The sequence below is a fragment of the Sciurus vulgaris genome, assembly GCF_902686455.1.
Source record: "Sciurus vulgaris genome assembly, chromosome: 18".
Lineage (NCBI taxonomy): Eukaryota > Metazoa > Chordata > Mammalia > Rodentia > Sciuridae > Sciurus > Sciurus vulgaris.
This window is the reverse complement of record NC_136479.1, coordinates 25,992,279-26,005,977: the sequence shown is the minus strand read 5'-3', so window position 1 is coordinate 26,005,977 and position 13,699 is coordinate 25,992,279. Positions and strand designations below refer to the sequence as shown.

Here is a 13,699-nt window from a genome sequence, read left to right as displayed (position 1 = left end):
CAGCTAAAAGTCACTAGGGACCCACATGAGGGAATGGAGGCCTGGCATGGGCTGGGTGGCCTGGGGGTGGCTTCCTTTCTGGGGATCTGGTTTTGTGTGAGCTGGACTGCCTGGGGATGGTCTCCTTTCTGAGAAAGGCTGGCCTGGTGTGGGCTGGGGGCATTGTCTACTTTCACAGCTTCCCTCTCTGCCTACTGCCTCCAAGAGCCTGGGCCAGAATTCCGGGCTCCGAGCTCAACTGCAGGCTTGCAGCCTCGGGGAATCCAGCTGGGGCCAGGGTCCCCAGGCACTGCAATGAGGTCTGGCTTAGCTGGGGACGCCATTGTTGCCTTTCCTAGTATCACCTCACTGTGGCCTCAGCAGATAAAAACCCCACTGGGTCAGGCACACTCTGAAGTTCTAGTGTACACTCCCTGGTCAGCAGAGGCCACAGGAAAGTGGACTTGGGGGTTGGAGCCTCCCAGAAGCAGGACTCACTCCTGAGGCTGCAGACAGTGCTGCCCCATTTGCCCCTCTAAGGATGACAAGGTTGGGGCTGCTCACCACGGAACAGGCCAGAGGAACAGCGTCTGCTCAGGACAGCCTGGCTGTCCTCGGCTTTTTGGAGCTGCCTGCTTGCTTTAAGCCAGTGCAGGGGCTTTACTCTGCTCTCAACAGACCCAGCCCCCCTCCAAACTTCCTGCAGATTTATCTTAGAGCCCACCCCAGCAAAGCTGGGCAGCAGCCTGGCCTGTGGGGGTGTCCACCCTACAGGGAAGGAAACTCAGACCTCTGTGGCTCCTAGCTCTAGGCAGAGGTTGTACTGACCACCAGAGGCTCTGGCCAGCGTGGGACAGGGCACTCAGGAATTCTACCTGCCAGCTAGCAACGAGCCAGGAGCAGAGGTAGAAGCTGCCATCCCAGGGCTGCCCCTTGTTCAGACCATGGGCCCAGGTCCTAAAGGAACTCCCCAGGAGAGAAAGGCAAGGAAATGGGAGGGGGCACCTGCCCAGCCCACCCCAACAGCCCAGGGAACCAGGCCCTTGACTCAGAGTACCAGCTACGCACAAGCATCTGAAACCAGGAGGTTCTTTATTGCAAAGGTACAAAAGCAGTCAGAGCAGCGATGTGTACAGCAATAAATTAGGTGGTGGCTGTGAGCTGGGGCAGGTGGGCACGGGCACAGATGTGGGTCCACAGCTATGATCTCCTCTCAATAATTTATATCACAGGAAAAGCAGCAAAAAATAAAATAAAATAAATATTGAAATGGAACTGCGACTAGTAGACCAGGACGCGTGTGCGTGGCATGTCGAGGGAGCGCCTGGCCACCTGGGAAAGATGGAGCTTGCCCTCTTTGGGAGGTCTGAGACGCAAGACAAAACAAACCCACGACAAAGAGGTCCTTGTCTTTTTTCTTAAATAAAAAAAAAATTTCATATATTAAATTGTGACAATGAAATTTCAGTGATCTCAAAGGCAAAGCAGAATGTGCCACTTCCTTCCCTGGCCCTGTGCCCGCGGGCATCCTGGAGGCTGAGGGTAGGAAGCCCCCTCTCTAGCACAGCACCACAGGCCAAGTGTGAGAAGCTACCCACAACCAGCTGCCACCCGCCTGCCACATCCCAGAGATGTGAGACCCCTGGGGCTAGACAGAACTTGCAACTGTATGGCCTGCCCTAGGGGCCACCCACCAAGCAGGGTGCCTGCTGGGCTAGGCCTCATTCCTGGGCCCAGCACACACCAGGGAGGGCAGCTCACCCATCCCTCCCCGTCCAACACAACTCTGCACTAAAGATCTACAGTATCAAACTGGAAAAGAAAAACTTATGAAAAATCTGTACGATAAAATGTGTATATAATTTTATATATATATATATATATTCTTTTTCTCTCTTTAAATATTTCCCCACGGCCCTTATTGATATCCAATATGGATTACCTACCATGGCTATGGTATCGACAGCTTCAAGTGCCCTGCAGAGCCTCCTGCTCTGAGGCTCCAGTGTGACCCTGCGTGGCTGGGCTGCAGCTTGGCCAACCATTAGCATTGCCCTGGACCTGAAGGAGGACCAGCCACATGGTGGTGCCACCAGAGCCCCTGACACTTTCTATCCACTTCTGACAGTAGACTCAGAACCACGCTGCAGCCCTTGGGACTGTCTACACATGGACGTGGCAGCTTGCTGGGGGCAGAGGTCAGGCCAGGAGGGAACTGGGGGCTAGGGGCTGGAATCCCCTCACTGCCCGTCCCATGTGGTGGCTTCCAGTTGGTAGCAGGGCACAGGCTCACACTCCACCAGCTCACCCCATACCGGAGTGCCCAAGCCCAATCCCCCCAGGCACAGGAGGGTGCCCTGCAGCAGTGCTCTGGAAAAGGAAGCCCCGGAAGGATCCCCAAGACCACAAGTGGCTCAGAGCTCCATGAGGAAGAGCAGGCGAAGGCTCCAGGCAATGGTCAAGCACCAAGGCACAGGGACCTGTCTGTGCCCAAGCCCATCTAGGGGCTCCCGGCTGATCTCAAGAGGCATGTCCACGAGGAGATCCTGGCTGTGCCCTCTGACCCAGCACGTTGCACGCTTGGGCCTCTTTCATGTTCTGGTGCCCGGGCCCCATCTCCAGGGCTCCCACCCCATCCTTACCCACCTCCCCCCAGCAGTGGGAAGCACAGTGTTCCATCCGATACTCCACACGGGACATCAACCACCTCCTCCTTGTCCACCAACATCCCTGAGGCCTCAACTCCTCTCCAGACCACACAAAGCTTTCCCCACAGGCCCCAAATCTCCACCTTCTCCACCCTGCTGAGCACAGCCAGCCAGAAGCAGCCCCAGGGAAACCAAGACCTGCTTTCCACCAGCTGGTGGGATGCTCCTGCCCCTCACCTTGCTGAGATCCAGGGATGGCCAGCAGGTTGGCAGAAAGCTAGCTGGCTCTGCTGCTGGGCCTTGCTGGGCAACTTCCTTGGCTCACAGAACACAAGGGAAACTTCACAACATACACTCAACTCTCTGCAAACATACTGGACAAGCCTTCCACATGACCCTGGTGCTTCTGGCATACAAGCTCTGTGACAGCAGGCCCACAGCACACAGACACACACACACAGCCACTCAGACGTTCCTAGATCTGCCTCCCAGGATGCAGGCCTGGTGCGAAGGGCTAACGCGCATTGTAGCGCGCTTCAACGGGACAACTGGAAGACCAGAGCCGACTGTGAGCTCCCTCCACCCCTCTCCAGGGGCAGCCAGAGCTCGGTGAGGTCAGCACAGGGGGCCTGGCGCAGGTGGAAGCCATGGCGGGACGGTGTTAAAGGCTGCTCACAGGAGGAGTGGAAGGTGAGCCCTGCACCCAGCTGCAGGGGCCCCTCCTGGGGTGTTCCTCCTGGCAGAACCTGCAGGGGACTGTAGAGTTGTCCTCCCATCGACTCCTGAAAACAGACACCTCTGGGGAGAAGGGATGGGACATGAGTGTGTGTGCACGTGTGTGTGCATGAGCAGCGTGCAGCGCCCGGCTCACAAGAGCCTACTCTTCATCAGGCACCTCGCTTGTCCCCGCTCTCAGCCCTGAGGGGTCTGCAATGGACTGGTGTTTAGAGTCTGTGCCAGGACCCTGGGCAGGCACGAGGGAAGTGCTGCCTCACGGCCCAAGCAGGCACTAGGACGCGGCTGAGAAGGGCACAGAGGTGGAGGAGATCTCTGTGGACTTGACGATGGTGATGACGCTGGTCGTGGCCACCTTGGTTGGCGTGACAGGCCCACGGGCCACCGTGCGGGCGAAGGTCTGCAGGGCCTCGTACTTGGAGCGCAGGGCGTCCAGCTCCAGCCGCATGCTGCTGTTCTCGCGAGCCAGCTTCTCCACCTCCTGCTGCAGCTCCACCCGCTGCCGCTCCAGCTCCTCTTTCTGCGTCACCCGCTTGATGCGGCAGCTGGCTGCGTATCCACGGTTCTTGAGTGTGCGCCGGCGCTGCTTCAGGCGGGTGACCTCCTCCTTAGTGAGCCCCCGGAGGTGCTGGTTCAACTCCCGCACGGACATGGACACCAGCTCATCATCGCTGAGCACAGGGGCGTTCTCGCCCGCCTCCTTCTTGACCTGCAGGGCCACACGGGGTCAGCACCAGGGCACTTGGGGTGTCTGACCTCAGGCAGCCCAGAGCTGGTTTTGGGCAATAGAAAGACTCAGCAGTAGCACTGACCTGCCCTCTATCTGGGGCTGGCCCCCTCTTCTACAATGGGGACACTGTGCACATGACGTAGCACTGCGAGGCCACATCAGGCAGCCCTAAGAACAGCTGCTGCTGTTGCTATGACCCTATCGAATAGGGAGGACCTGATAGCTGTTCCCTAAGGAAGGCCAGAGGTAACACCACCCCCCTACCCGTCACTGTCAGCCTCCCAGGTTCCATAAGGACACAGGGCACAGGTATCCTTCCCATGGGATGTTCCAACACTGGAGACTGATCCAGGAGGATCTCAACCAGCCCTTCCAGGGTGAGGCATGGTGGCTCAGTCTTCCCCTACTACCTGCCCATCAGCCTATCAGAGTGAAACCAGGGTCTGGCCAGGCAGAGCCACCTCAAGGGAACAGGGACCCCAGAGATGATATGGAGCAAACACAGAGTCCCAGCTCTGTACACAACTCCCAAGAGCCCCAAAACATGAAAACCAACCCAGGGCACCCTGTCACAGAAGCTGAGGGCCCAGGAGGCAGCAAGCACCAGCACAGATGGAGCCAGGTCATCGGAACTGGGCACCCGCCCACTGGAGGCCACTCTGCCCACGCCTGATACTGGGAATTGAATTCAGGCAGGAGTAGGACCCATGGACACAGCCCCAGCTGGCAGGCATCTACCCCTTGGCCTGGGAGTCAATACCTGGAGGTCACGGCAGGTTCTCCCAGGCTACATCCCTGGTGTGTCACCCACCTCTGTTGAGAATGTTCTCCTAGTCCACAGTCCCACCTATTCTCAGGGGCAGGGCTTTCCTCACACCCTAAGGGCAATCCTGAGAAATGGGGAGCTTCCTGGCCAGGACAAATCTTTCCCATGTCTGCGCCCAGGGCTGCCACCCACCATACCTTTAACGCCTTGTTGGGCTTGGGATTAGTCGTCATAACCCGGGCACAATCACCAGGACGGAAGTGCTGGGAAACTGTAACTGCAGAAACACAGAAGAGCACAGAGGAAGCATGGGTTAGGCCCTGGTGAGCTCAGGAATGTGCACTGAATCACTGCAGGAGGCTCCCAGGAGATAGCCAGTCACAGTGCCCCAAGAACATCCTGAGGGGGTCCCCCAGCCCATCTGCCCAGGAGGCTCCAGTAAGACCCAGCCTCAGCTGACACTCCAACACAGCTCACAGAACAGCCAGAACCCTGGTACCCAGGCCCAGCAGCCAGGTGGTCCCTTGCTGCCCCCAAACCTAGCATGTGCCGGGGCCACCAGGACTGAGGAGTGAAGGCCTGGCATGGCAGTTGTTGCTTCCTGTCCTCACTCCCCTCCTACCTCACAAGGTGTTGGCACAAGTGAGGTATAAGGTGCTATGTCCAATAGACCACAGCCCGGTCGCAAAGCCACTTCCAAGAATGGCCACACACCTGGACAATGACCCTGCCTGGCAAGAGCTCTGACTGATTCAGACCCAGCAGGGAGAAGGAGGCCCTTTCAGAAAGCCCCCTCTTGGGGATGGAGCAGAGCACTTGAAACCTTTCCCCAGCCCCACCCAGCTCACCTGTCCCTGGCACCTACCATGGGGAAGAGAACTGAAGCTGTGACATCACCACCTCAGCCTCACTGCCCTGGGCTGCCCAGGTGACTCTGGGGCCCCAAGGATGGGTGGGGGCTCCTGGTGGGCAACAGATTCACAACAAGGGCCAGAGATGGGCAGTGAGGAGTCATGGCCACCTTGCAGAACTAATCAATAGTCTGGCGAGACTTGTCCCCGCCACCTGCCCTTCTTATTTTAGAGTATGCATTATGTCACACATTCTAATCATTCATGAAAAACCCAGCCAAAGCATCCCAAGCATGATTCCCCTCTGATAGTTGCCATGGCGACCTTGGGAAATAGCCAACCCCTGATGGTTGCCATAGAAATGGAGAAGCCCAAAAGCAATCATGACTTCAGGTCAGGCCTCTGCGAAGACATCACGACATCCCGAGGTTGTCAGACAGTAAACAAACTCATTCATTCTAACAACTGAGGAAGAAAGGGGAGAAACACGGATGGCCACGGGATGGGCCACACCCCACCCCCACATTCCAGGAACAAGATAAGCTGAGCAGAAGCAACATCAGAGAAACACACCAAAGAGGGGTGCAGCATGGGGTGACCTCCACTGCCCCTTGCCTTGTAGACCCCGGTCCTGCCACTCTCTAAACTACACAGGACCCAGCACCCTGGAGACTCCAGCTGCTCCCACGGAGGTTGATGATGGACAGCAGGGGCCAGCTGGGGGAACCTCAGGTAGGCTTGGGGTTGCTCGTATGGGAGGGACTGAACGAGCATCCTGACCCCTTACACACCAGGGCCTGAAATGGACAAGCGGCAGTTCAGGGTGATCATAGAGGGAGGTAAGAGTTGCTTTCCAACATGACTTGACCCCATGATGTGGGGGCCCCAAGGCATGCCCCCCCTTCCACCCTGGGTTATAGAGACACTGAAGAAGCCCTGGGCTCTGGCCACCCTGTGAGGGACCTGAAGGACCCAGGGGCCTGGGAGCTCCATGAGAAACTTTTCCATGGGAGGGAGGAGGGACCAGGCACCTCTTCCAGCAACTACAAGTCAGTGACATAACTATGTGGTGAGTCACCAGCTGTTTACAGAGCCGCTCACATTCCCACACAAGGACGCCCCTCCCACCCGTATGGCGCTTGCTAGGGCCCCTGAGGCCAGTGGAAAAGAAAGGTGCCAGGGAAGGGGCCTGTGGTCAGACCCAAGGGTGATATGCTGTGCTCCACTGGGAGCTGAGGGCCAGACCTTTCCACGAAGGAATCGCCTCCTGTGACCACAGTGGTGGGACAACTGAGGGCCAGATTGTGCATGGGGTAGGGACTCAGCCTCCAGGTGACCACAATCAGGCCACCCCTTCCATGAGTTTGAGGACCCTTGGGTGGCAAGATAGGTCACTCTCCTGGCTTGGACTCCATCTGCCAGCTCTGAGCCTACCACAACCACCTCAAATGGCTTCTGGGGACCCAAGACCACTGAAGAAAGCAACCTACAGGGGTCCCTGCTCAGGCCCAGGGGAAGCGAAGACCTTCCCTCAGTCCTCAGGCCTGCCATCTCAAGGAACCGGAGGACTGCGGAGATATAGGCAAACCTGCCCTTTTTCCAAGACTCCTCTTCCACATGGAACAACACTAGGGACAAGCAGACCCTCTGCTCTTCATGGGTCACCTCCTTAGAAAAATGAGGGAGGAAACAAAGGGCCCAGGCTGGGCCTAGCAGGTGACACTGAAAGAAACCATACCTGGGTTTCCCACCACCACACCGGCACCCACTCCTGAGCACCAGGCCCTCCTGGGAGCCCAGCCCAGCAGTCCAGGCCAGGGGACGTGCTGGGTGGGGTGCAGGCAGGAGCCCCAGCAGCACTGTGTGTGCACAAAACCGCCTGTTTCCTCAGGCAGATGAGGTCTGCCTTTTGCCTCAGGAGCCTGGTTCTGCTGCAGAAGCCTGGCTCCTCTGCTGGGACAACTCAGTCAACATCTGCCCACACGAAAGGTGAGCACAGATGGGCTGCAGGTCAAGGTTCTGCCCCTCCACCAGGTGCCAGGCACAGGGGCAGCCCAGGCATGGCGCTTCTCATGAACCCAGTCTGTGGGTACACTGGTGCCTCTGCCCAAAACTCACAAAGTACACCCATGAAGTACTGACCTCAAGTTGCTTTAAACATCAAAGGCAAGAAAAATGACAACTGGCCTTTGGAACGAGGTTCAAGGGAGAGTTCTACTTTGTTCTGGTTTTCTGTAGTGGCTGGGTATGGAACCCAAGGCCTTGGCCAGGCCAGGCAAGCATGCCACCATTGAGCTGCACCTCCAGTCCCAGGAGAGTTTCGTTTATGTGAAAAAGAGTCTGTAAAACAAGTGACTTAAAAGTGTTCTGAGGGGGCTCTGTGAGCCACTGACCTCGAGGGCCACAGGGCACACCTTATGAGAAGACTCCTTTCTGAGCCTGGGTTGAGACTCCAGGCAGGAGGGTGTGTGAAGCCCACAGGAAGCCCCAGAGAAGCCCTCTTCCTGGGACTGTGGCTCAAGGCAGGCCTCTCTCAGGCAGCTTCTGGTGAGGGTGCTCTGCGTCTTCCATCTAATGCCCATCAGCCAAAAGCACAAAGACTCCATGCCCTGAGCTAATTCCAGAAAAGTCAGAGAAGTTCAGCAGCCGAATTCTGAGACACTGGTATCTGTTCCCCCTTCATGCAAGCATTTCCTGACCTGGGTGAGCAGGGGAACGCGCTGCCCGCCAGGACAGGCAACTGGTCAAGAAGGTTCACAGTGGTGAAGCGCTTACCTTCCACAAAGGCCCAACACTGCAAAGGTTCAGTCGGCGTGTGCACATGGAACACCTTTCAGGTGACCGCTGTTCTAACATCTAAAAAGGGATCAACTGTGTCCATCCATATTCTCAGAGGGCATGCCAGCCTTCCCTGGTGATGTCCACTTCACATGATTAGGGAGCCAGGGTGGGGAACCCTCCTATTTCAGGATAGATCCAGGCAGGAGGCCCGAGTCCCATAAAAAGCAGGAAGGCATGCAGCAGAGGATCTGAATCCCAGCCTGGGCATCCTGCGGGGCAGGGCAGGTGGCCTGACTCAACAGCCCAGAAAAGGACCTTTCAGAAAGCAGGACACTTCCCATTCTATGGATTATCTTTTTTTTTTTTTTTTTTTTAGTTGCAGATGGACACATTAAATTGTTTCATTTATTTAGTTTTATGTGGTGCTGGGGATCAAACCCAGTGCCTCACAGCGTGCTAAACACACACTCAACCACTGAGCCACAATCCCAGCCCCCATGGATTATTCTTTACTGTTCAACTTCCAGTCACTCTTCCCTGGTCACCCACTGCCCTGACTGCACCTGGGGGCATTTACATCCTCAGACTTCCCAGGCACACAATGAGAAGAACGGCCTGGCCATGGGGGTGGGGTTTTCTCCAAAGTCAGGTGGCAGCCCAGCACCATGGCCCTATATAATAGTGCTAGGGTAGCTGCCTAGGAGAAAAGGAGGTTCCAAACAGTTCCAAAGGGTCCTGATGCTTAAGGAGATAAATGACTAACCAGGACCCTCTGACTCACCATTTGATGGAGCTCAGATGTGGAGCTGGGTGGGATCCAGGTAAGCCTCTTGTTCTTTGGGGGTGACAATGACTACAGGTCAGCCCCTGCCCCTTTCAGCCAACCATTCCTGCTCTCTAGAGGGGGAAGGAGGAGCGGCAGGAGGAAGACCAGGAACTGGGCACATACTCTGAGGAGAGCAGATCCAAACTCCCAGCTGGACTTGGTGACAGTCCTCACTCTTCAACCCCTCACCCTAGTGGGTGCAAGTTCACAAAACCTGAAGCCTCCAAGGCCATGGTTACCTCTGCTCAGGAGTTAGAAAACCTTCTATAAGCACCCAAAGCCAAGTGCCCTTCCTAGGAGCCACAGGGGAGGCAGGGCCGACACAGCACTGGCACCCAGTGGGCACTTGTCAAAGAGTGCCAACCAGCAGTAACCCCGGCTGGTCCCACAGAAGCGCTAGCAATTTCCCAGCCCACTGAAGACCGGGAAGTCTTCCTTCTGCCCCTGGACATAGCCCCCTCGGTGTGCAGTGCTGTCCTGCAGCCTGGCCCTGGCTGGACGCCCTCCAGCAAGACACGACTGTCTGCCCAGCTCAGAGGACGTCTGGTCACCTTGTGTCTGCAGTCGCAGGAAGCTGTGTCATCCCAGCTTACATTCAGAGGTGACTCAGGCAGGGGCTGCAGAGGCTGACAGGTGCATGGCATGCCCCCTCCAGCACCACTGTGCCCCTGACCCCCACCTCACTGAGTGTTCCCTCTGCTGCCAGCTCCCCTTAAGGGTCCTTTTCTGTCCTCAATCATCTTAGGGTTTCAGCTAACTCCCAACCTCAAGGCTGGGCTAGGGATGTTCCCTGGGAAAAACCAAGGTCAAAGACCTGCCTATCTTTCCTGTAAAGCCCCTCCTTCTGGGTCTCCAGCTTAGGTGGTAACAGCACCCCATCACCCAGGTGGAATTATTTCTAAGTCCCTCTCCTCTGTCTCCTCTGTGACCAGGGTTCAACAACCTAGTCCTCAAGTTCTTCTGCCCACACCATTGCCTCAGCTCAGGTCCTGGCTTCTACCTGAACACAGCGTTGGCTCAACAAGACCCCAATTCTGACCATGGTGCCTCAAACAGAGTCCCCCAGGTAGGTGGAGACTGTGAGGTCCCTCCTGAGCCCCTAATCCCCGTCTCTGTCACCATCCCAGCCCTCCTCTTCTGGCTCCCAATAGACCCTGGCTGCACTGGCCATAGCCCACCCCCACAACACATTTCTTCCAGAAAGTCCTCCCAGCTGTAGGTTCTTTGGGGCAAGAAATCACCTTGGAACAAGACCTGGTTCTAGAACTTTCTGTTGACAGGCAGGCCTCCTAAGTGCAGGGAGCAGCGCCTGGCAAGGAGAAAATAGGTCTTATCTACTTCAGTTCCCCACAGAGTACCCAGCCATTGAGAAAGGTCTGCTGCATATGCAGGCACCGGGCTCCAGCAGGGAGTAGGAAGCAGGGAGCCTAGGTAAGGTATTTACCCTTCCCACCCCCAAAACACCAGAGGGCAGCACTGAAAAGCAGACAGGTACCAGACCAGACCTGATGCCCAGCTGCCGACCCTAACCCAGTCAGAGAACAATCCCTGGCGGTCGCCCCTCACCTGCAGTGGAAGATGCAATGGACCACGTGCGGGATCACTCAGGTTCATGTCTACCTGCTCTGAAATCTACGTATTTTCAGATAACACTTTCAGTTTTCTGAACCGTAAGAAAGAGGAAACACGAGGTCTGTGACTTATGAAAAGCAAAAGTGAATATCAGAGCAACACATCTTCCATTAACGACAACCGGGAGGGTGGGGAGTAGAGTGTGAGTCACTGTTTACTGCTCTCAGGAGCACCACACAGAACTCTCCCAGCTGGCCGGATTTCCATTTCCCGTGTGGACAGGACCTGAAATCCAGAAAGCCCACTGCAGAAGATTCCCGCCTCAGAAAAGGCCAGAGCAGAAACAGGCACAACTTCTTCTCGGTCTAGACAGGGACTGTAAACAAACGCTGGAGCCATCCCACAGCCCCAAAAGCTGCAAGTTGTGGACAAAGAATGGTCGGTGGGTAAACAGTCTTCCTCCACAGCAGGGTCTAGGTGCTGGAGAAAGGGCGACACCTGGTAAAAGCTGGCTTCCCAAATACCCTCTATCTAACTCCCATTTTAGCAACCACCTGGAAAGTACGAAACACTGGACTTGGAACTGGTCCCTCTGACCCCGCTGGTCCAAGTATAAAAAGCAAATGTGCTCCAGAGGAAAGCTCAGTTTGCTTTTTGCCTTATTAAATGTTCTACTTTGGAGTAAAGAAAGGGCTAGTTTTAAGTGATAAAAACAGGCCCCCCTCTGCCAAGGTCAGACTCAGACATTCCAACTGGGCTGCCTAAGGAGGGAAGTTCTCATGGATGGTGATGGCTGCCCACAGTGCACAGCCCACCTACACCTCTTCTGATCCCATTCACCTGATTAGACTACTTTTTTTTAAGCAGCTCAGGAGGCTAAGACAGGAGGATCTCAAGTTCAAAGCCAGCTTCAGCAACTTAGTGAAGCCCTAAGCCCTTAGCAAAACCCTATCTCAAAATAAAAAGCTGGGGAGGTGGCTCAGTGGTTAAGCACCCCTGGGTTCAATATCTGTTACCAAAACAAAAACAAAAAAAAAAACCTCCCTGACCCTGAAACCGCCAGGCTTAAAGAAGTCCATCTCAAGAGGCATCAGATCCTGCACTTGTACTTCACCAAGATGCCTTCTACAACCTCACTGTCACTCATCAATGCCAATAAAGGGGTCCTAGAGCCCATCCTGATGGGTCAAGGGGAAAGCAGGTCTAGCCACAGACTTCTACCAGGCTATGTGGAAGGCTTAGGGTCTGCTGCTTCCTGGGGCCAGGCACCAGCAAGAGCAGGGTTGTGCCTGTCAACTGAATGAGCCGATAGGTGCATCCAATTTCTTCCTATGCTACCAGCTTCATGAAAAGCAAGCCAGGGTACAATCTCTAACATGAGATCCAAGAGCAGGGAGCTAGCTGCCAGCCTTCGTATACACAGACTACTATAGGAACAGGGCAAATGCATGTAGCCAAAGTGCTGGCACTGGGTGAGTATACGAGGGGGAACGGAGCCAGAAAGCAGACTTAAGACAGGCCTCAGAGACCACAAGGCTTTCTGTGACCTGTGATTTTCTAGACTTGCCTCATTTCTTGCCCCTGCTCCCTGGCTCCCCTGAAGTGTGCAGAGGCCAGCCGCAGAGTAAAAGATACCTGTTGGCTAACCCCACAGGAGCACAGAAGAACACCCACTAGGAGTTGGAAGAGACCTTGGCCCCTGACCACACCTGAGGAAAGTGACGGAAGTGACTCGCTCGCCAAGACTGTCACCTGCCGTCCTCCCCACCCATGGCTTCCACATCGCGGCCTTCCTTCCGGCACCCCTGGCAGGTCAGCTGATTAGCAAGTGACACCAGCCACCAAGGCCGCCCGGGAGACTGGCTCGCCCCTACCCCCTCGGGGGCACGTGCACCCTGCCTTGGGCGGGAGTCGCGCCACTCAGGAAGTGTCTGAGCGCGGGCTTCCCCGCCGCGCAGCAGCTGCAGGTGAGCGGCGGCCTCCTGCACGTGCCTGTCGCGCCCGGGCGGGTCATGGTGCCTCGGCACTGCTGAGTCCGGGTCCCACTGACGGCCGGGCGCCACCGGCGAGCTCGGTCCCGCGGCATGTGCGAGAGCGGCGGGCGGCCGTCGGGCAGGTGCGCCTGCGGGTCTCGGCCGGGCCCGGCGGCCCCGGTGCCCGTGACTCAGCTGCCAGGCGGCCCGCCGCCCCGCCGCCCCGCCGAGCCGCGTCCAGCCCTCCCCGCCCGCCCCGTCGCGTCCCGTCCAGCGGCCCGGCCGCCGCCCCTCACCTGGCCTCGCGGCCGGGGCGCGGCGGCTCCTTGCGGGCACGCGCTCTCTTCGCCGCTCCTCGCTCTCGTGCCCCCCCGGGTCGCCGCCTCCGCTAGCGCTCGGGCTCCGACTTCGTGAAGAACAACAAGTACCCGCCGCCCGCCGCCGCCGCCGCCGCGCCCGCCGCCGGCTCCAGCGCTGACACCGCTTCCGGGATCGCGCGTCGGCGCGCGTCAGCGCCCGCCCCGCCCCCAGGCCCAGCCCCGCCCGCAGAGACTCCGCCCCGCTCCGACGCCCAGCCCTCGGCCACGCCCCTCGGGTTTGGCCCGCTTGCCGCTCGGCAGCCCCTGTGCCAAGTAGTTGCCCACCTGGAACCGAGCTGGAGTCTGCACCTGTGCCCGCCTACGCAGGTGTCTGCGTGGTGACCCTGCGCCCCACCCCGGCCGGGGCATGACAGGCGAGCTCCAGGAGTCCTCGAGGCGTCTCGACACCCCACAGTTCGCAGGCACACACCATGGGGCATAGTGTCATCCTCCGTACCTGAGACACACCCCCCGCCACC

General features: G+C 57.3%; 1 protein-coding gene across 1 annotated transcript; it reads right to left on the bottom strand.

Annotated features, from left to right (window-relative positions):
• Positions 1-1,052: 1,052 nt before the first annotated feature.
• On the bottom strand, positions 1,053-13,351 carry MAFK (MAF bZIP transcription factor K). Its single transcript, XM_079122024.1, has 3 exons — positions 13,158-13,351; positions 5,056-5,135; positions 1,053-4,071 (listed from the first exon to the last, which is right to left on the bottom strand). The coding sequence occupies exons 2-3, from the start codon at positions 5,089-5,091 to the stop codon at positions 3,637-3,639; spliced, it is 471 nt and encodes a 156-aa protein (XP_078978150.1). The 5' UTR covers positions 5,092-5,135; positions 13,158-13,351; the 3' UTR covers positions 1,053-3,636.
• Between the last annotated feature and the right edge of the window lie 348 nt (positions 13,352-13,699).

Excerpts from the sequence above, each read along its gene's own strand:
- MAFK (XM_079122024.1), bottom strand. The coding sequence starts at position 5,091 with ATGACGACTAATCCCAAGCCCAACAAGGCGTTAAAG. Across the intron at positions 4,072-5,055 it reads AGCCCAACAAGGCGTTAAAG|GTCAAGAAGGAGGCGGGCGA; the intron begins GTATGGTGGGTG and ends GTGGCCCTGCAG.